Below are 23,226 nucleotides of genomic sequence, written 5' to 3' on the forward strand. Positions count from 1 at the left end.
CGGAAGTCAGAATCAGAATCAAGGGGTGCTGAAGAAGACGCTCAACATGAAGGTGGTGGCATGAATAACATGGGGACCCAGTCTTTCCTGGAGCTCTTCTCAGAGTCCTGGAAGCAGCCCAAGGAGGTGGCCACCCACATGAGAGAAGCCAGGCTCTGCTGTCTCCACAGGGAAGCCAGCACTGCTCTGCCAGCTTCTGCCTGCATTTGGCTCCACTAGCCAATCTTAGAGAGAGCCTCAAGAAAAATTCCCCACCAACAGCGAAACTGCTAACAACAGGGTAGAGGGTCACAGCTCGCCACGTCAGAAATGATGAGAACCAACAGTTGACTGAAGACTTATAAAGTAATAAGCTTAGTTCAACTTCAAGGGCCAAGGCACGGAACTCCTCTTTAAGATAAGAAAACAAAAAACACTGGGGCACCTGCGTGGCTCAGTTGGTTAAGCATCCGACTTTGGCTCAGGTCATGATCTCACAGTTCGTGGGTTCGAGCCCCATATCGGGCTCTGTGCTGACAGCTCGGAGCCTGGAACCAATTCTGTGTCTCCCTCTCTCTCTGCCCCTCCCCCCACTCACGCTCACCCTCTCTCTCTCTCTCTCTCAAAAATAAACATCAAAAAAATAAAAAAATAAAAAAAGGAAAACAAAAAACATTTCCCTCTTTTAAAGGAAAATGTTGTAATCGATAGGACAAGGAAACAAAGTTATCAGAGAGAAAACACGAACTACCAGACAGCCGAAGGTACTTCTCCAGCAACCTAGGAGCGAGAGAGCAGCTACAGAAAGTGTCAGACCTATGGGATTTTAGAATGAATTTGGACAAAAGAACTACAGAAACTCAGGGGTCCTGGCCTCTGGGACATGAGCTAAAGGCCAAACAGGCAATACTTTCTGCCTATCTACTGCTCCAAAGAATTTAAAAAAGAATCCTAAAGTCCAACATGCTCTAGAATGAACTCAGATATCTTTCTTCCCAAATAACTAAGCTGGGACTGACTTTCGGTCCCATCCTCAGACCCACAAAACTACTCTGAACACGAATGGGTGTTAGAGCACCATCAGAAGAGCATGAATTCAGGGAAACACTGTGATGAAGAAGAGGGATAGGTTGCAGTCAAACTGCTGAAAACACACTGACCCAGGCCCTGAATCTAAAGAGCTCCCGGTGCAAGCCTGAGTCAGGGAGGAACCCAGGCCCCGGCCGGCTGCTCTCAGATCTGTGGTGTCCCCTGTAACAAGAGGGCAGCTACCTCCTTCTCCAACAGAAAGGAACCTCAGGAAACAGGACAATGAGAGCCAGAAGGTGGCTGTCACGGCAAAGCAGGCTGCCCCGAATCTGGAACAAGACTGCCTGGGTTTGAATCCTGTCTCTACCACTCACTAGTATGTGTGACTGTGGGCAAGTTACTCGGCCTCTCTGAATAGTAAATAAATGAATAAATGAGCCACAAAGGCATCTTTGGAGAGGAAGAGGGGAGTATAAATTGGCCTGAGCAGAATTACAGAATCCTTAGTACCAAATGCCCACGATTCTTCGTTAAGAGCTTCTGTTAACTTCCTGGTTTGGTCCGCCTTCATTTTCTGCCAGCTATTTTCAGAAGACAGATGTAAGAGTTGCCTTGTAATTGTGATTGGAACTAAGAGCCCATCCTTGAAGTGTCCCAACACATTTTATTACCTGCAAGAATGTCACCATCTCATTGGAACAAGCTTCCAGGTTAATCCTTCGTACCGTCACGTACTCTCCTGTCGGTTTGTACCTTGCTAGATTCACTGTCATCAGGTCCTCAAATCCTTTGCCTAAAAGAAAAGGAGAATGTCATGAACAAGGACAATGGCAACAGAGGTAGCCTTAAAGAGACTTGATTTAAAATGAGAACTCGGGGCGCCTGGGTGGCTCAGTCGGTTGAGCAAACGGCCTCGGCTCAAGTCATGATCTCATGGTTTGTGAGTTTGAGCCCCGCGTCGGGCTCTGTGTTGACGGCTCAGAGCCTGGAGCCTGCTTCAGATTCTGTGTCTCCCTCTCTGTCTGTCCCTCCCCCACTCATGCTCTGTCTCTCACTGTCTCAGAAATAAACATTAAAAAAAATAATAATAAAAAGAAAACTCAAAACTTTCACTAACTATTCCCCTTGTGGCTGACATTTCTTGATTTTTCTCTTATCAGTTCCTTCTCAGCCAACCACTTGAAGTGCCTATGGTCCAGGACATCAGAAGCCAAAAAGAAAAAATTGCAAAAGAGCTTCTCTCCTAGGGGCGCCTGGGTGGCTCAGTCAGTTAAGCGTCTGACTTTGGCTCAGGTCATAAGGTCACAGCCAGTGAGTTCCAGTCCCGCATCGGGCTCTATGCTGACAGCTCCGAGCCTGGAGCCTGCTTCAGACTCTGTGTCTCCCTCTCTCTCTGCTCCTCCCCGACTCACGCTCTCTCTCTGTCTCTCAAAGATGAATAAATGTGAAAAAAAAAATTAAAAAAAAAAAAAGAGCTTCTCTCCTGGTAACATGATCTCTTTTCCCAGATTTGGAAGACAGAAGCAAAGGAGAGTCACAAAAGCCAGTTTTGTCACCCTGAGTCCTGCTAACTAGCTGACAGCCTCTGGCACACGCTGATCTGGGGATGCAGAGGAGGCCACAGGAGTGCCCAGGAGCCTGAAGGTAAAATAGCAGTCCTAGGACTTTACCTATGACAGAGAGTAGCTCATAGCGCCCTCCTTCCGGCAGGAAGCTACTCATGATCTCCTGTTTAGACAGGGATGCTATCGACTCTGAGCTCGCCTCATTGGTCTAAAGAAAAAGAAAAGTAGGTTAATAAGAGAAAATTGGGTGTGGGATGGGAGTGGGGAGGGGGTGATTCAGACCCACAAGGAGACTGGCATCTAAACATACAAATTCTGACTCGGGGTCAAAGAAATAGGTCCAACACTATTCGATGAGAAATGTAGAACACCAGATGTTCAGTGTAGTCATTAGCACTAACATCAGAGCCAGTAAGTGTGAGCACCATCTACAAATGGGGGTAGGGGACAGGGCTGGTTCCTAGTCAACTGTTGATTTGCTTGTCCTTTCCAACAATTGGCTCATTTGCTAAAAACTATGAAATTCTTACTTGGGGAAATGATGTCTAGAGAAAGGCATGTTTAGAAAAGAGAAGGGGGATGGAGAAGTGAGGGGTTCTCTTGAATTTCCTGCTGTATTGGGGTCCTATTTTAGGGCCCTGACTACAAGACTCCAAAGGTCACATGCTGAATTTTGCTATAGGGGAAATTTGGCCATAAGAAGTACCCTCTTGAGCAAACCAAGAGCCCAGACCAATCATTCTCTGACATTTTCTTTCTTTCTTTAAAAAAAAAAAAAATTTTTTTTAATGTTTATTGTTTTTTTTTGTTTTTTTTTGTTTTTTTTTTAAATTTTTTTTTCAACATTTTTTATTTATTTTTGGGACAGAGAGAGACAGAGCATGAACGGGGGAGGGGCAGAGAGAGAGGGAGACACAGAATCGGAAACAGGCTCCAGGCTCCGAGCCATCAGCCCAGAGCCTGACGCGGGGCTCGAACTCACGGACCGCGAGATCGTGACCTGGCTGAAGTCGGACGCTCAACCGACTGCGCCACCCAGGCGCCCCTGTTTATTGTTTTTGAGAGAGAGAGACAGAGAGCAAGCAGGGCAGGGGCAGAGAGACAGAGAGAGAGAGACATAGAATCGGAAGCAGGCTCCAGGCTCTGAGCTGTCAGCACAGAGCCGACACGGGGCTCGAACTCACAGACCGCGAGATCATGACCTGAACTGTAGTCGGCCGCCCAACTTGACTGAGCCACCCAGACGCCCCAATTCTCTGACATTTTCAAGTGAAGCAAGAAAACAGAGAACACATAGGGCTGCAGGCAAGGCACAGGGCTGTCACGTCTCAGCCATCATCCCAGGCGGAGGAAGTGACCTGCTTCCTGGTTCCTGCCATAAATGAAGCTGGACCTCAACCAGTTAGGATGTGGGCATCACACCTCTGGCCTTTGAGGTCCTAAAGGAAAAGTGCCCAGCAAAATTGATGGCAGACTAACTCTCCCTTCAGCTCAAAAGGCTCAGACCTAAATTTATTTGTGTGATTTACGGGCCATATTTTTCTTTCTTTTGGATCCTCTTTCCTACGGAGATGGAGTACCTTAGGCCAGCTCAAATTTCATATGCTGTATTCCTAAACCTGACCTCTAGTTAGGAAAAGATCTTTGTGAACACAAGAAAGGCCCCTCACTCAGCACTAGCCAGAAGACAGGGAGTCAAGAATGTTCCGACATGGTGGTACCTCCTTGCTGGGGATCCCTGACGTTTCAAGGGCATCCGGTTTCAGGAGTTGATGGAACTGCCAAGGGGAAAGAAACCAAGTGGGCTTCTTCCTCTTGCACCACTTAAGTATGACAGTAAGACGAATCTAGCCAACCAAAAGTGAGCCCTGTCAGCAAATTTCTAATTCAATCAATTTTTTATATTTCCAAGATTCATCCATATTGTTGTATTTAGCCATGCTGTACACCCATGTTGTGTAAGAGTCATCTTGTGAATATACCTGTTTATCCATTCCAGTGTTGATAGGCTTTTGGGGTTGTTTTTGGTTCTGCTCGTATGAACTGTGCTATTAGAAACCCATTTGAATGTGTCTCTTGATGTGTATATGCAAGAGATATTCTAAAGCTTATACCCAGAAACTGAATTGCTAGGTTACAGAGTATGTGAACAATCGACTTTACAAAATAATGCAAAATTGTTTCCCAAAATGGTTAAACCAATCTACACTCCCTCCAGTACTGTATGTATGTTCTCATTGATCCATTTTCCCCCATCGCTTAATATAATCAGACTTAATTTTTTGCCAATCTCATTGTGAGTGTGATTTATATTTCCGTGATTGCTAATGAAATTGAGCATCTTTTCATGTATTTATTAGCCATGTGGGTTTTCTCTCAGGTGAAATTGGCTCTTTGTGTCTCTTGTCCATTTCTCTACTGGAATGTCTTAATGTAGGATTTCCCCAAAGTAGGCCACCTGGAACACTGACCTTGGCAGTTAACACATATAAATGGTTTACATGTCCAATTAAATGAGAAAATGAAGCATTCTCTCTCATGGAGAATCACAAGGTGTGCTTGCATAAAATGGCTTCAAGAAGTTTTGTAGTAAGGAAACTTGTTTAATTTTGTTTAACCTAGCCTTTCCCAAATTACCTTTCCCAAAATTTAACAGATATGAGGTACAAAAGGTTCTCTGGACAAGTAGATTTGGGAAATGCTATTTTAAGTAAAACATATGGTATTATGCAAAGACTATAGGCTCTGGGGCCAGACAGAGGCAGAACTTGAACTCAGGTCTATCACTTGCTCTGTGACCATGGGTAAATCACGCTAAATTCTTGGGATCTCTGTTGTCTCATTAATGGAATAATTCCCAGTTTATAGGGTTGCTAAGACAAATGAGATAAAATATGTAAAGATCTTAGTGCTACCTGGTGTTTCATAGGTATTCAGTAAATGTGAATTCTATTCTTTTCCTCCCTCTTTTGCTGCCTACTGTTTGGTCACTCTCCTGTTCAACAAATAAGATGGAACAGAGAAAATGGAGAAACCAGAGTATGCGGGGTAGAGCTTGATCAATAGTTAAGGTTGGTTTGATTTTCACTTTTACAGTTATCTGTTTTCAAATGCTCTGAAAATACGTTCTAGGAACATTTATAGCCATTGTGGCTTCTTGACACTGTGGTGTTCAGAATAATCCCAAGTGCCTCTGCCAGCTGAGAGACACACACACAACTATGGGACAAAACAGAGTAGTAATTTGAGCAAAAAGCCCAAACCAGGAGCTCTGAAATGGCAACCTACCATTTGTTTAGAATTTATAAGCTGCAAGCTAAGTTAGTCTTGAGTCCCACCTTAACTTCATACCTCTCACCACCTGTGCATAATCTTGTTCTACAGATCCTGTTTTCTCAACTATCAATCTACCCCTCATAAAATCGGCATCAGTTAACACAAAACCCAGGGTGTGGCTTTCAGACCCAAAGTCCCTACTCTGATCTGTGAGTATCCACATGATTCGGCCCCTGCCTACTTCTAATGACTTCATCCCTTACCACATCCCTGTGACTTGCTACACTTGACCCATACGAACAGGCGCACTTCAATCTTAGGAAGCTCACACCAGCAGTCTCTTGGTTTGGAACATTCCTGCCCTCCTCCTTCCTGCCCCTGCTATTTTCTCATAGCTGCTTCTTCCCTACCATTGAGATTTCAACTTAAATGTCATCTATGCATTGAGGACTCTGAGCAGAAAGTAAAGTAGGCTCTCAGTCACTTTATTATGTCATCTTGTTTTACTTTCCTCACAGTAGTTATTATTGTGTTCATTGATCTGTTGCCTGCCTCCTCAATTAGAATGCAACCTCCATGAGGGTATAGATCCTGACTGTCTTGTCAATTTGGTATTCCCAATGCCTACAGTGATGCTGGCACATAAAAAGATGATTTAAACAAGTTTGAGCTGAGGCTTCCTGGCCATGACCTTGTCATTGCCATGAGTTAAAGAGGACAGTAGGGTACATGTACCAGCCAGTTCCACTGGAGACAGAGTTCAACATAATGACCTATACTGGAAAAACCAGCCCTCATGCAACTCACTGGATCCCCTGCTGCTAGGGGCACTTTATAGATCAGAATCTGTTACCTGCATGTGAGAAAGTACTGCATTTTTTAGCAGGTACAATCTAGAACCACTATATATTTGAAGGTCTTCCCCCTGATCTCCAGGCAAACTCCAAAATATTTCTCTAATTTGAAAAAGAGGCCATGAAGGACAGCTGGAGTTGTGAGATTAAAGTGCTTATTAAATGCATTTTAAAAAACTCCCATGGGAAAAACTACTGATAGATACTTTTTCATTACCTATGACCCTCTTCCTTGCTAGAAGTGCATATAAGACATGCTGTCTACTAGGCAATACACTAAAGACATACACTTGCTGAGCCAAGGTAGGAAATTATGCATTAAACTACTGATATGATTAGGTAGTGACTTGACCAAATATTTCTACTATCTCTGTTGACTACAGAATAATACTCAAAAGTGTTAGTTTTAGGAAATACAATTCCTTAGTTAATTGGGAATATGAACTCTTGGCAATCTGGAATTGCAAGAAATGAATTTGTCTCTTGGTTATTGTCCTTGTCTCACTGGGAACACTCCTAAAATGGGCAATTTCCACACTGTGGATGTTCTACAAGTCTGAACTCAGAAACCGATCTTTATTTAGGAAAACAAAAACAGTGTTTTGAGAGGAAGAGGTCTGGTGGGATATCGCCACAAGAGAGGTGGGTTAGCTCAGTAGACTGTTTCAGAGTTAGAAAAGGACAAAATTCAGATGAAAAGGATGAAATGTTTAGTCCAGTCTCTTTAAAAAACACAGCACAGCATAGCTTTATTAGTATGATATATAATCTCAAATTGTCTAGAGAAACTAATTCTAGCAAAGCTGCTTCTTAGTTTTTTCCCACCATGAAAAGCATTGTTGTTTATTTTGAAGCATTTGAAAAATACATAAGCTACTGATATCCAGAAAGCACCATAAAATAACATTGTTTAAAGAGTTTAAAACAAAATACAAGAGAGCACACAAAGACCATATTTGTGAAATGCTACATCCAACCCCCCACAGGTTTCACACAGGATAAGTCTTGGCATAACACCGGCAGCTGTGAAAATATAAAAATTATATAAAATGGGCATTCTTGTCTGGAAAAATATTTAACTGATCATATAGGGAATGTTTTTAGTCTCCTGACTGGAAAATATTTGGATCTGATAGAGAGGTGCTCCTTACTAGAGCGTAGTCAAAGCTTCACTCAAAGAGAAATTCCTAGTCAACGTCACCACCCTTCTGCTGTTGGGGCTGCCTGCCAAAGGTGCAGATGTCTGTCATCTGAAAATAAGTTTATTTAGAAAAGCGTTCTTATCCTCTCTCTTTAGAAGACACTGATTCACATTATCAAAAATAGCTTGGTACACTGTGCACATCTGTGCACATGTGGTGTTATTTACTTTGGTAAAATAAACTACAAGAGTAGGAAACAGAACAAGTCTTCCAACCCTTGCCAATTAAAAAAAAAGTACACTTTCTGTTTTGTACTTTTTAATGTGGGGTTTTGATTTTAAGGTAGGAGATTTGATATCCTGCCTATAATCTAGGGAAAGCTCTGTAGTATCTCTGTGAACTGAAATCTATCAGCAATAGACCACAGAGGAAAAATTTAGTATCACTAGCCACTAAAAGTAACCACATCTTAGATTGTTGAAATTTTCTTTTTTCTTTTCTTTTCTTTTCTTTTCTTTTCTTTTCTTTTCTTTTCTTTTCTTTCTTTCTTTCTTCTTCTTTTTGGAGGGGGCGCTGGGCGATTGGTAAAGTTGGGAAGGGGAGGAGACCTTAATCCCCAAGAGAGAGCAAAAAGTGCCTGAGACTTTTTCAGCTTCTAAAGTACAGGTCAAAATCTTTCCAGGGTGAAACCTGACTTTCCACAAGTAAAAGAATTATACTACAAATAAAACTCAATGAAATAAGCAAAAACACAAAATGATAAGCCAACAAAAAACACAGATTTCCACAAGACATCATTCCCATGCAACAGCCATAGAGCTCGAGCCTAGAAAGTCACTTACTTTTCTCCGAGTGTCACCCGGAGGCTGCTCTGGAGTAGAGAAATTGATTGTTGGCATTTTGTTTTTTAGCAGAAGACACATCCACATTCACAACAGCAATTATTACACTTAGAACTACATTTATTAATAGAAACCACCTAAGAGTCATTATAGTAAAAAGTGTCCGCAGTGCTATATATAAACACATACATGTATGTACACACACACACACACACACACACACACACACAGAGTAAAAACACTACACATAGATGGGGTTTTCAACATGAATCTATGGCTCTTGAAAACATGGCAAGGCTACTATTCTATGGGTATTCTTCTGAGTATAACTCAACTGCTATAATCCCAGTCTTACATTTACTTTCCATCAGCACAATGTTAGTTTCAATAGGCTGGTTTCAGAGTCTTATACTGTGAACAAAAAATTCATTATAAAGTTATAGAGATGGCTGGCTATTTCCCAGAGAGTGCAGAGGCTAGAAAACAGGCTTTAAAAAAAAAAAAAAAAAAAGGCAAAAAAGGTTTTAGCAGCAACATGTACATGTGAGACCATAACCCAATTAGATTCACCAGACACATACATTCTATTCTGAATACAAATAAAGCAAGGGCTTTCTGGGCCTCTGCTACCCTTGGTGAAAATAAAGCAAAGGGCAACTGAAATAACATTCTGCTCTTAAATCAGACAAATTCTGTATCTGTCCTTTTTATTTTCTCCATTCTATAAAAGTGAAAAAAATCCTCAAAGTAGATTTTTAACTGGAAAGTACTGGAATGATCACACATCTCCAAATATCTTAAATTAGAAATCAGAGCATCCAACTGTATTGTTGAAGGAGATTGGCTGCACAGTAAATTAGCCTCAATTTGTCAAAATAAGATTTTTTTTTTTTTGCCTTGGACATCAGTTTTCTGGTACACAAATGGCAGGTGCAGTTGCTTAAGACAGTCTGTTAAAGGTAAAAAACCAAGGGGCGCCTGGGTGGCTTGGTCGGTTAAGCGTCCGACTTCGGCTCAGGTCATGATCTCGCGGCCCGTGAGTTCGAGCCCCGCGTCGGGCTCTGTGCTGACAGCTCAGAGCCTGCAGCCTGTTTCAGATTCTGTGTTTCCCTCTCTCTGCCCCTCCCCTGTTCATGCTCTGTCTCTCTCTGTCTCAAAAATAAATAAATGTTAAAAAAAAAAAATTTAAAAAAAGGTAAAAAACCAAGTGAATAGATTAAAGGAAATCAAGCCCAGTCTCACAGAGTAGAAGGCAAATTCCAGGTTGTATAAAATTTGATAATATATACTTCATCAAGCTGTAAGCAATATACGGAACAACCTCTTCACTCTCCTCAGATCAGTCAGTGATGAGGCAATTGTCAAAAGACCGCCAGAGATCCCACACTCAAGACACTGAAACCAAAATCCCTTCATTCAGTTCACATATCCTGTAATATTTTTAACTAATTGTAAACTGGACTTCCAACTCAATTTTCACCAGGGCCAATGTTTACTTTTAAACACGGTATTCCCGTTAATGATGAGAAGAAAATGAGAGCAGGACCAGAATGCTGTAGTTTTGTTCCATTAGCTTTTCCTTTACTGTGCAGCTAATTTTTATTCTTCGGAACTAAAACAAAAACAACTCATCATGTTTCTAAACTCTCATTTGTCTAAAACATAACATTTTGACAGAGTTCACAAATAATACTCCTCTGGAAGTTCTTTGAATGCATTAGGGAAAATAAATTAACAGGTACCATTTAGTAACTAAAAAGTTTGAATTTTCAATGACCTGAGCCTACCCCAGGGTATTTTGTTTGGATCAGTCAACCAACACACTCAATCTGATAACCTGTTTCTTTAACTATAGGAGCTGAAGAGAGTGTCTTTGGTATTCAGACACAAAGAATGGGGCTCTAATATTATCATTTGTATAGAAAAAAATTTTCTTTGCCTTAAATTAACATAGCAGTTCTCAAAAAGGCTCAATTGGAAAACAGCCAAAGACAATGCCTGGCCCTGTTAAACCTCAAAGTTGCAAGGCTACTTCCGAAATCAACATGTGGATTTTACAACAGGAAGTTAATATTTTTGTCCTGACAGATTTTTTTCCTTAGTTCTCCTAAGTCTCATAATTTCTACCACGAAAAGATGAGTCAACTAGATTGATCAGTAAAACCAGAACTTTTATATCATTGCTACCATTGTCCTGACTATAGTTTTATTTTTAAAATCTTCAAGGTTAGAAGCTTTTGAACATTTAGGTTTTTTCCTTTAAGAATATGTATTTTAACTGGACAAATACTTAGAAGAAATAAATATGCCTTTAAGTAAATACTGACTTTCTAACAATCAAGACAGATCAAGGTCAACTGCCAGATTAGTCCTCAAATCTTTGGGAAACCATAGATTCAAAATAGAGCCAAACAAATATAACAACTGTAATTTACACCTGCCCTTAGAATTGCTAATTTCTATAAATTGATTTAGTCAACAAGAGTAGTAATGTTTATCCTGAAGTGATGGCTAAATGCCATACTGTACTTACCTCCAAATAGTTCCAAATCTCTTAAGCCCTCAACAATGAACTTTTCCGAGACCCACCGCTAAAGAGGAAAACCCCAAAGAGAATTAGTATTTCTTCCAAGCCACAAAAAATTAGCTATCAGCCATCAGACAAACAAATAAACTACAAAACCAGAATCATGCAGTATAGTTAAGATGCATTTCTATGGAAAAGTTTTAAAAAGAATCTTGAATTTAAATCAACTGAAAACAATAGGTTAATTTCTTCCTCTATTCTTCTGTGCCTAATTTGATAAATAATCCTTAAATCTCACAGACTGATGAGAACCATGTAGGACTGGCCCTAAACAAGAAGAATGTTTTTGTTCTTCCTATATATACAACTACCTTCTGGTTCCATCTTACTTATTCAATGGCTATTACAGATGCTTTGGATTATAAATGCCAATGTGAAAAATACTACTGAAATTCACAACACAGAAAACAGAGATGAAACTGTTTTTCACAACCCTCAGTTTGTAAAAGAAAACAGTAAACTGAATGTTCTTTCATCCACTAGGATTTCTAAAAACATCATCACCACACTTACATTTTCTATCAAGTTTACAAGGACCAAACTATCATCACCAATCTGTGGTTCACTTTACTATCCTATTTCCAATGAGTATTGGATTTCCTTACTAATCAATGGTCTGGTGTCACCCGAACCAGGCAAGGTTGAAATAGAAAAGAAGCTCACATGTAAAAGTAACAGTATCAAGATTGCATTTCACTTAAGGACTGGTGTTAAAGTTTGGCTTGGGGGCATTCTTTCCACCTGGCAGAGTTCAGACTAAGGAGAGATTCTATTTTTTCCTCTTAATTAACAGTGAAGTTTACTCTTTCCAGTATAAATTATTCTTATATATACAAACATATGAAAAAAGATTAACATTCAAAAAAACAAGTTGCATAATATGGTTCATGAATTGGAACTATAACATCATTCTCTGTCCTTCTCTATATCATTTTTTTTCTAAATTAAAAAAAGAAAAAAGGAACACCCAAAGTAAAAAATTTGGTATAAAAAAATCATATGTACTGTATCACAAAATATAACGTATACTTTAATATTTAGAAAGTGATATATTCATGCATCATAGCACTTATATCTTGTTACAAAATTTTAAAATAATAACTACTGCATTTAGAAATCAAATACTTGATAATAGATAATAAATAGAATACAATACTCTTTTTTTATGACATCATGGAAGCTATTATAAAGAAGCTAACTCCAGTGTTTGTTGGGGTCATTTTAGCTGGTGAGGTTTTCAGGTTTAGTAACATTTTTCATGTTCAAAGAGGCTCCAATTAAACCTATGATTATACTTAGAAAATGTGTTCCAATAATTACAATTTGATACTGATTTTTAAAACATAGACACTCATTGAAAATATGTAGGAAATGGGCAGCTTATTAGCAGTTACATATCTACAGTGAAAAGTGTCACAGATTCATTTAATTTTGTATGACTGATATTCATAAAATAAGCCACCTTGTTTCTTCTCTATCGGACAAGCTGGTGGGTGTATCTAGTGTCTCTGGTCAGCCCTCTGCTTGCAAGCTCTCTCCTCGGGAGTGGAGGCCGCAATGTCTGCTTTACTTCCTACATCCCTCATGTTTGTAGGATTCTGAGCATCATATAAAAACACCACCTACACTGCTTTACAGAAAATAAAAATAGTAAAGCCAGAAGAATAGAAACACTCACCCTAATTCGCTCTGGTTTACTTACAAGAAAAGACATGAGTTCCTAATGTGTAGACCTACTTCAATTTCAAAAATTTAAACCTAAAAGGGAAATATAAACAGGTTGAATTAGTCAAATCTCCTTTTATAAAAATGCTTTTTGATTAACAAAAACTTACTATGAGTCTACCATTCAAAGCACTGTACCAGACCTATACATTTCTAGATTCTAATGATTTGTTTACAGAACATTTCAGTGACAGTAAAACTGGATGTATTGGCCAAGTACATTGTGAGATACTGCAGTCTCTATAAGACAGGTTTATTATTATATGATTTCTTCTTTAATTTTCAAATTTCTCTTGACCAAATTCCCCACTGATTCTTTCCCAGAAGCAGTTACCTTCAGTTCTTTTGGCTGTTTCAAGTTTATCCTTTTTACTATCATTCTTAAATAATGTTTACATGGCCATGACTTATCCATTTGAGACAGTTACCTACTAACTTCACTACTGTGGTAGATGAAGACTAAGCTCTCTTATATCACCTTCCTGCACCCTAGTTTCCTGCCTTCATTCTTCCAACATAATTCGAGCATAATTTTTTTATTAAATCAACAGTCTGCATTTACATTGCTATGACTGTGGAAACATGGTTTAGAGCTGAGGCAAACAGAGACGACTATGTCTTTCTTCTTGTACACCATTTGTTTTCCTAAAGTTAATAACGGATTCATTTCTTTTTCACTTGCTTGGTTTCCCATATAGCTATAGTTAACTTTTTCTGAGTACTTCAATATCTCTGCTATTCATCTTATCAATATATTTTCTCATACATTCAAACTCATCCATTCCAATTTTTCCCTGGAGGTTGCCTTTCCAAGGCCCTCCATCCCCCTGTTGCTGAACTCACAACCCCAAAATCGAGACGCATGCTCTACTGACTGAGTCAGCCAGGCAACCCTGCAACAACCTTTTTAGTGTGGAAATCTGGATCTTCCAATTCTGAGAAATATTCTTGTATTATTTGTTTGATAATTTTGTCTCCTTCACTTTCTCTGTTTTCATGTTACAGAATTCCTAATAGTTGAAGACTTACTTCTAGAATTACCTAGAATTAATTTATGCTTGTTTCACTCCTATCTTACAACTCTCTTTTCCAAGAGATTCCTTCCATTTTATTTTCTAACCCTTCTATTAATTTTTAAATCTTGGTTACACATTTCCAAGACCTTCTGCCATTTCTCAAATGTATCTTTTTTCATGTCATCCTGATCTTCTTTTATGTTTGCTTATAGTTAAGATTATATCTAGAATGGCTAAAAGCTTAATGCATCATGACCACATAGGGTTTATCTCAGAAATGAAAGACAGTTTGAACATTAAAAAATGAATCAATGTGTACAAACTGTCTTTGTCCGAAGTTGTTTGCAAATAAAAAACAACCAATTTTAAGGAATTTTAAAAAGTGAATCAATGAAGCGCACTTGCTGGCTCAGTTGGTAGAGCATGCGACTCTTGATCTCAGGGTCGCGAGTTCAAGTTCCACACTGGGTGTAGAGCTTACTTAAAAAAAAAAAAAAATCAATGTAATTTTACTTGAATAAACAAGAAAAACATACAATCATCTCAATAGATGGAGAAAAAGCATCTGAAAAAACTCAACATCATTCATGATTTAAAAGAAACTCTCAGGCAACTAGGAATAGTCAAATAGGAACAAGATAGAAATAGAATTTACCAAGTCAACTTGGTAAAAGATATGCATAAAAAATGTATCACTAACATCATACTTAATAGTAAAAAGAATTAATGAGTTCCCTCTAAGAACAGAAGCGAAACAAGAATTTTCTTGTTATCTCATCATCATTTATTTCTGTTCATCATTGTACTGGTGGTCTTGGCCAATGCAAAAAGGGAAAAAGAAACAAAAGGCATACAAATTGGAAAAGAAGGTTTAAAACCCTTTATTCATAGACAACGTGATTGTATACATAGAAAATTATAAATATTTTACAAAAAAGACATTAGACCTAAAAAATGAATTTAGAAAGAAGGTCAATTACAAAACACAATTGTACTTCTATATACTAGCAATGAATTAGTAGAAAATGTATTTAAAAAAATGAAAGCTTACAGTATCAACAAAAACATAAAATAATTAGGAGCGTTTTCTTAAATTATAAATAAGATATGTATGTTTAAAGTTATAAAACATTGCTAAGAGGTATTAAAGATAAGCTAAACAAGAGATATTCCATGTTCATAGATTGGAAGACTCAATATTGTGAAGATGTCAATTCCCTCCAAGTTGATCTATAGATTCAGTGTAATCTCAATCAAAATCCCAGCAGACTTTTTAAAAGAAATTGATAAGCTGATTCTAAAATTTATACAGAAATACAAGGGACCTAAAATAGCCAAAATAATTTCGAAAAAGAACAAAATTAGAAGACTTATGATACCTGATCAGACTTACTTTAATGCTATAGTAATCAAGACAGTGTACTTTGGTTTAAGGATAGACAAATGGATCAATGAAGCAGAGTAGAGAATCCAGAAATAGATCTCTTTCCAGAGAGAGGACAAAGTAATTCCATGGGGAAAAATAATCGAATACAAATGTCTATCTATTTAGAAAAAATGAACTTTGACCCTTACCTTACACCATACACAAAAATTAACTTGACATGGATCACAGAACTAAAGAAAAAGTTAAAACTACTAAATAAAACAGAGGAGGAAATCTTCATGATGTTAGGGTAAGTAAAAATTAAAAAAAAAAAGGAATATCAAGAGCATGAAAGGAAAAAGAAAAATATGATAAATTTATGAAAATTAAAAAATTGTCTTTGAAAGATACTACTAAGAAAATGAACAAGTTGGGAGAAAACTGTGTGTGTGTGTGTGTGTGTGTGTACATAACATTTTATATACAGAATATTTAAAGAACTTCTACAATTCAATAAAACAACTCAATTTAAAAAATGGGCAAAAGATTTGTACAGAAGATACAGGAATGGCCACTAAGCACATGAAATGGTACTCAACATCACTTGTCATCAAGGAAATGTATATAAAGCTACAATGAGATACTACTACACACCTACCAAAATGGCTGAAAATAAAAACTCACAATACCAAGTGCTTGACAAGGATAGTTACCAACAGGAACTTTCATACATTAATGGGGATATATGGGGATAGGGATACAAAGTAGTATAGCCACTTTGGAAAATAATTTAGTAGCTTCCTATGACCAAATAATTCTGCTCCTAGGTAGTCTATTCAAAAGAAATGAAAACATATGTTCACATAGATTTGCATATGAATGTTCATAACAGCATTATTCACAATTGGCCCCAAACTGGAAACAAACGTCTATCAATTGGTAAATGAAAAAAAAAAATGTAGTATATATACCAGCAGAATACTACTCAGCAACAAAAAGAACTTTTTGGGTGATGAAAATGTTCTGTATTTTGATTACATGGTAGTTACCTAAGTGTATCTGTCAAAACTCAACAAAACCATTAACTTAATGTAGGTGTATTTTATTGAGGGTAAATTACATCTCAACAAAAATGATTTAAAAAAAAATTTTTTTTCATGTTTATTTTTGAGAGAGAGACAGACAGAGCACAAGCAGGGGAGGGGCAGAGAGAGAGGGAGACACAGAACCCGAAGCAGGCTCCAGGCTCCGAGCTGTCAGCACAGAGCCCGACGCGGGGCTCGAACTCACGAACTACGAGATCATGCCCTGAGCCGAAGTCAGCCACTTAACCAACTGAGCCACCCAGGCACCCCACAACAAAAATGATTTTAAAAATCAAATGACGAGAGACACCTGGGAGGCTCAGTTGGTTAAGTGTCTGACTTCGGCTCAGGGCATGATCTCATGGTTCGTGGGTTCGAGCCCCGCGTGGGGCTCTGTGCTGACAGTTCGGAGCCTGGAGCCTGCTTCGGATTCTGTGTCTCCCTCTCTCTCTGCCCCTACCCTGCTCACACTCTGTCTCTGTCTCTCAAAAATAAATAAACATTAAAAAAAATTTTTTTAATTATAAAAAAAAGTCCAATGACTAAAATAATCAGAAATGCTTTTGAATAGTATAGAAAAAAAAAAAAACCACTGCCAAATTCCTCCTTTTTTTTCTAGGAATCCTTAGAACTGCTTCAGAGAAATCAAAGAAATAGTTTTCAATCCAGGGGAGAGAGGAGGCCTTTCAAAATCATCTATAGTTTTGTTTTGTTTTGTTTTGTTTATCAAATTGCATTTATCTTCACCCCTATCCTAATTTTCTTACAGAAGATCACCATCATGTTAAGAATCATTTATCCTGGCATTAAATAGTAAACATATTGACTGAATTTGAAGAAAAAAAGATTATTAGAATATACATTATTTAATAACATGAAACACAAAGCATCATGCAAAAGAAATTTAAGAGGAAACAAAGTCCACATCCGTATGTAGTCTACAACAGAAAGAAAATAGAATATTAATGTAGATAAAAAGATGATTTTTATCTGAAGGAACTGCCTATGCTCTGGAAAAATACTAGCAATAGAAAATAAAGTCAATCCCAAAACATTGTATAAACTAATATAACAAACCTAAAAACTGGTCCTAGACCACCACACCAACAGCTTCATTAATTATCTGAACCATTGGCTCCCAAACCAGGATGTGTTTCAAATTAACTTGTTAGTTATAAAAACCTTTGGATGCTCAAACTCCCCCCTTCAAAACTTTTAATCCAGCAAGTCTGGGGAATGCACAAGTAGAAACGGGCAATTCATTATGGTGTTCAGCAAAGGGAAAAGACAAGGGACCTGAATAGTTTTATGGAAGGGATGGTGGGGGGGGGCTTGAATGTCAAATACAACTTAAAGAAAACAGCAATTCCAAGCATGAAATAGTATTACTACTGATTTTTAGTACATTCTTTGTTTTGTCCACACATGTATCTCCCAGTTTCTAGAATAGTTCCTATCACATGGTAGGCACTCAGTAATGTTAAATGACCAACCAAATACACTGACAAATGTGTTGGCACTTTGCATACTCTCCACTTAATGTGAGGCCAGTTATAGGAGCACAAGTCCACATATATGAGAACAATGAAGAGGCCTTATGTGAATGCTAAGAGTATCGACTTTCTTCACCAGGCGGTAGGAAGTAACTAGGTTTTGAACAGAAAGGTGACAAACACAGAACAGCGGTCTAAGTGTCTCTCAAACTTTATTATGCATTCAAATCATTTGAGGATACTGCTAAAATTGCAGGTTTTGATTTAGAGATCTGGAGTGGGGCCTGGTAGTTCTAAAAAACTTCCAGATGATGGTAATGCTGCTGATCTGTGCACCATCGTACTGACTAATGTTTGAGAAGCCTTGTTGGAAGGAACATTCTAAGGAATATTAATCTGCAAAGGGATGGGAGAAGGGGAGGTGAAAAAACCCAGAGAAAGGAATGCCAGTTAGAACACAATTACAGTGGACCATATTTGGGGTGATAAGAGCCTGTAGGAGAAGGAATGGTAAGAAATAGATGGACAGGGGATAAGGAAAAATAAAGAAATTATATTTAATTAGCAAGGACACCCTAAGTCATCTAGCCCATCCTCCACCCTTCAGAGGAACAGCTTTTACAAACTCCTGAATGTAAGGTTACTTTTAACCTCTGCTTGAAAACTGCCCCCACTAGACACTCTACCTTATCAGGGAACCCATTCTACTTGTGGACAACTCAGATGACTCCTGATTTTTTTGTGCCCAAGGAACTGGGAAAGAGTAGTGTGTCAGCGACAAAACAGGAAACCCAGAGGTGGAAGTGGTTTAAGAGGAACGATGAGTTCGAGTTTTTAAATCATAAGGAGGTTGAGAAAGTAGTTATGCATCCCAAATGGGAAGGTGTAGCAGTCAGTTAGAAGAGACACATTAGAGATGGCTATGTGGACTTGGGAGTTAGCAGCTAAAGCTCTACAAGTGACAAACTCACCAAAGGAGAAAATGGGGAGAGAAAAGCAGGCTGGGCAGCAAGCCTTGGGATAGGTCCATACTTAGGACATGGCACTTGAAGGCAGGTAGGAAATGGAGCCCAAAGGAAAAACTTTAAAGGTTCTGCTTCCCTTACTGGACCACTTTTGCTCCTCCAACCTGGTTAACTTTGACTTGTCACTGCTTACTACTCATCTCAGATGTCCTGTGCTACAGAAGCTCTCCCTGACCACCGCTCCCCCTGCCCCCACTCATGTTACGTGTTCAGTCTCAGTATTCAATCCTTACACCTACCACAATGTTAACTGCCAAGAGTCTTGTTCACTATTGCTTTACTCTGCCCAACACATAATATGGGCACTCCCGTATCTGTTAAATTATTAATAGTTAAAATAAAAAAAAAAACAGTAAGCATTTATGGTGAACTTACTATGTGCAAGGATCTGTGCCAAACGCTTCACAGAGATCAGCTCACAATAAGTACTATCATCCTCGTTTTACAGATCAGGAACTTAAAGCTCAAAGAGGTTAAATGCCCCAAATTCCCCACAGGCAAGTGGTAGAGGACTTGTTAGATCTGTTCCAAAGCCCATGCTCTAGAAGCCAGAGTGGTAACATAGAAACATAGGGAGAAGTGTCAAGACTGTGTGTGTGAAGATACAAAGATGACTGAGAAGACATCGCCTGATTTGACAATGCTGCTGACCAGATGACAAACAGTATAGAAATAATTCATTTGCCTTGATTTATTTTTCTTTTTTCCCTATTTTTGTCACTGCTTTCCTAAACTTCTTCAATGTCTGGGGTTACAACTATAAACACTGCATCTGAGTCACAATATTCTAAGAAACCTCATCAAAGGCTGGGGGAACAGACTTAACCAGTTCAGCACTGTAACTAATGGCTGAATAGGATCCTGGCCTAAGGCAGGTAACCGGGTGAGACTTGCTTTCAATTCTCAGGGACAAGAAAGTCTTGGGTGTCTTTAGACAGTATCAATCAGTCAGTGAAGAACTGTCTTAATGCCTCAAATACGTATTGGAATACGGTTCTACTTCAACAGGTAGTATACAATAAGAAAGGGACCAATACTAATGGTTTTTCCTCTTTGAGGGAATCAAATTAGAATATGCTAGGATATCTTAACAGAGAGCTGGGCTGATAAATTAGTTCCCCATTTCCTGGAAACTTGAACAATTTTATTTAACCACTCCCCTTCCCTCGAGCTCACTTCCCTACCCCCACCGCCCATCTCCACCCCAAATCTACTGTGGGTGCTGAAACATTCTTGGAAAACAAGACAATTAGCAGCTCTTTGTTTTTGCTGATTCAGGGAGTCACCTAAATCGCTCTCCTAAGGGGGTTTGCCTGTCCAGCCTGGGATAGATGGAAATTGGGGTTATGGGATCGGGGAGGGAGGGGGACGGGGGGGAGCGGAAAAGGTCAACACAGGATCGGCCGCCTCTTTGAGCAGGACAAACTGACACCTGGGCCCCAGGGTCCCCACCCGGGAGGGGGGGGGGGGGGGGGGGGGGGGGAAGATGGGTACGGAAAGCAGGCGCTCGCCTCTCCCGGCAACTCCGCTCCGGTGTCTCCCGGGCAGGCCCAAGCCTATTCTGCTCTCAGGCTGCAGTCCCTCATTGCGGGAATCGAGGAACTGGGTGAAAAGGGGCCCGTGGAGGGTGAGGGGGGGCCGGGATGGCCGATCTGACGAAGGCCCGCCCCTGAGGAGATGGAATCGGCGTCAGGGCGAGAAAGAACTGGTCCTGGAGCGCACCAGGCGGCCCCGCCAGCCCGGTACCTGGTCTTGGAGTTAGCAAGCAGTCCCGACCCCGTCTCAGCTCCGCCTCCTGAGTTTAGGGCCGCGCAGCCAGGCCGGTTGCTGGGGGGTGGGAGGGGGTGGGGGAGAAGGTACGCAACGTGCCATGCGCAGTAGCGGGACCCGGGGAGGGCTGGTGGCGGAGAGCTCCACCCCGCCCCGGCTCAGCCCGCGCGAGCACGGAAGCTCCGCCCCCCCGGCCCAGGCAGGTGAGGAAGCTCCGCCCCACCCCCGCAGCCGCGAACCAGCGGGGCAGCTCCCCAGCGGTTGGTTCGTCGCCTCGGGGGCGTCCAGCCCTTGTGGAGGGCCTTCCTTTGCGGCCGCGTAGAATGCGCTTCTTCGCTTCAGAGTTAGCTCGGTCCTTGACGGAATCAGACGCAGTCTGTCTGTAACAGAAGGGATCTTTTCCCCCATGTGTGTGGAAGCCGAAGGCATTAGCTCGTCCTCGGTGGGGCCTGTGGGGTTCGACAAGAGCTCCCGGGAGCCTCCGCGCCCCCTGCAGCAGGAAGTAGGATAATTTCAATAATGAAGAGTCAGAGGGACTAGAGTAGGGCGAATAGCTGATGACTTGGCTACTTTAAAAAGAAATTTTTTTTTCTCATTTTGTGTGGCAGAACTTCAATGGAAAAAGCTGTTTCGCACTCTTCTTTGAAGACCTCTCAAACGCCCTTCCAGCACCAAACAAGCTGCAAAGGGGAAACCCACTCCTTCGCTGTGCCTCAGATTCCTTATTTGTAAAAGGAGGAAAAATAGCTCAACGAACGCGAATTTTTTTTTCCCCCTTCTGGATCTTTACGTCCCTGGATCCTTCCCAGTGCACAACTCTGAGAGACGTTCTGTAGAAACCCGTCAAGCCTAAGCCGAGCTGTGTTGGTCTTGACAGAAGACACAACCAAGTGAGACAGATCTGAGACTGCGGTTTTTTCCAGTGACTTACCCTCGGGGTGGGGCGTGTGCCCACAATTAGGTAGCCCATCAAGTATTGAACACTGGCTCTTCGCAACTCTGACCCTGGACACAGATTTGTGCTGGTCTAACTTCCAAGATGGGGGAGAAGTTCTGCTGCATCCAAACTGATGGATAAATGATGCTGAAACTCAATGTGAACTTTGCCTAGTGACTGATAACGCGCCTCGGGGCCTCATTCAATTTTACATACCGCACTTTGATGTTACCTAGTCCTTTAACATTCCAAAGCACGGCCCTCACTACTCTCTCTTTCTCTCTCTTTTTTAAGTAGGCTTCAGGCCCAGTGGAGGCCAACACGGGACTTGAATTCACAACCCAGAGATCAAGACCCCAGCTGAGATCAACAGCTGCTTAACTGAGCCACCCAGGTGCCCCTATTCTATCATTTTCAAATTAGGATGGCGCTCTCTGCAGCAGATGTTAAACTGACAAAGCAAGATGGTAGAAAATGAAGTCAAATTCTTGGCGAGTTCTTCAGAAAAGACCTTCACATGTGGTCTTTGCAATTGAGGGTGCTAGAAAGGTCAGTGCCTTTAGAGATGCCAAGTGATGCAGCCGTCACAATGAGGAATTTAAATACGGAGGCCCCGCCCACCACCTGTGGTCAGGCAGCTGTCATTTTCTCTTTTTTTTATTTTTATTTTTATTTTTAACATTTATTTATTTTTGAGACAGAGAGAGACAGAGAATGAACAGGGGAGGAGCAGAGAGAGAGGGAGACACAGAATCCGAAACAGGCTCCAGGCTCTGAGTTGTCAGCACAGAGCCCGACGCGGGGCTTGAACTCACGGACCGTGAGATCATGACCTGAGCCGAAGTCGGACGCTCAACCGACCAAGCCACCCAGGCGCCCCAGCTGTCATTTTCTAACTGGATGTTAATCAGGTAAGGAGGCTCCAAGGTCTCACCATCTTCATGACTGCCCGCAAAAGCTAGCTAGAGAAACTTTTGGCGCAGACTTTGTGACTGTTTCAGGGAGCAAATTTCCACTCACTTTAGTTTTCCTTGCGAAAGCATCTCCTAAATCCAGACAGCTTAGAAAACCAGTGTTAATGGAAGGTCAACTTTCAGAGTTTACAAAGTCTTCCTGCTTTGCTTTTGACTTGTTATGGGCAAGTTTTGCTTTGAACTCTGCGCATCCAGTTTAAACTAAGTGCAATGGCCTCTTCAAGATAAATGATTAGAAAGGTAAGGTAAAACCAATTGCCTAGAATACTCAAGTGAGAGAAATGCTCATGATACTTGGTTTTAATAAATTGGGCGGGATTATTTAACTTGTAGAACACCTTATATGTCAAAACACATTATACATGGTGTTTGTTGGGTCCTCTGAAGAGCCATTTCAGAAGGGGGAAGAGTGGATAATGCCCACTTATAGAGGAGGAAACAGACTTGTTCAAACACTAAGACCGCACCAGGGTCCCTGCCTACAAACCCAGGGCTCTTTCCTAAAGCGGAAAACTAGCTTCCAGCTTGGCTACAAACTTTCTAAGTGATACAGTTACATGC

The 23,226-nt window shown here is 40.5% G+C and overlaps 1 protein-coding gene and 1 long non-coding RNA gene across 14 annotated transcripts in view; one reads left to right on the plus strand and one right to left on the minus strand.

The window, feature by feature from the left end:
* STRADA (STE20 related adaptor alpha) overlaps positions 1-22,229 on the minus strand; it is a 28,607-nt gene extending 6,378 nt beyond the window's left edge. Inside the window, exons 1-6 of one of the 13 annotated variants that reach the window (XM_049636361.1) lie at positions 20,731-21,585; positions 12,953-13,032; positions 11,221-11,278; positions 8,688-8,716; positions 2,679-2,781; positions 1,680-1,801 (exon numbers count right to left, since the gene is read on the minus strand). In XM_049636361.1, coding sequence (XP_049492318.1) covers positions 1,680-1,801; positions 2,679-2,781; positions 8,688-8,716; positions 11,221-11,278; positions 12,953-12,988 — 348 coding nt within the window. In that variant the 5' untranslated portion in view covers positions 12,989-13,032; positions 20,731-21,585. Of the gene's footprint in view, positions 1-1,679; positions 1,802-2,678; positions 2,782-4,294; positions 5,204-8,687; positions 8,717-11,220; positions 11,279-12,952; positions 13,033-19,359; positions 19,526-20,730; positions 21,586-21,685 lie in introns of those variants that run through there. The other 12 variants (XM_049636359.1, XM_049636350.1, XM_049636351.1 and 9 more) reach the window with 12 other exon arrangements.
* Positions 2,113-7,157, plus strand: LOC125926679 (uncharacterized). Its single transcript, XR_007459131.1, has 2 exons — positions 2,113-2,652; positions 5,585-7,157. It is a non-coding gene; the product is annotated as an uncharacterized LOC125926679 (long non-coding RNA).
* Positions 22,230-23,226: the final 997 nt, after the last annotated feature.

Source organism: Panthera uncia, chromosome E1 (assembly GCF_023721935.1).
Source record: "Panthera uncia isolate 11264 chromosome E1, Puncia_PCG_1.0, whole genome shotgun sequence".
Lineage (NCBI taxonomy): Eukaryota > Metazoa > Chordata > Mammalia > Carnivora > Felidae > Panthera > Panthera uncia.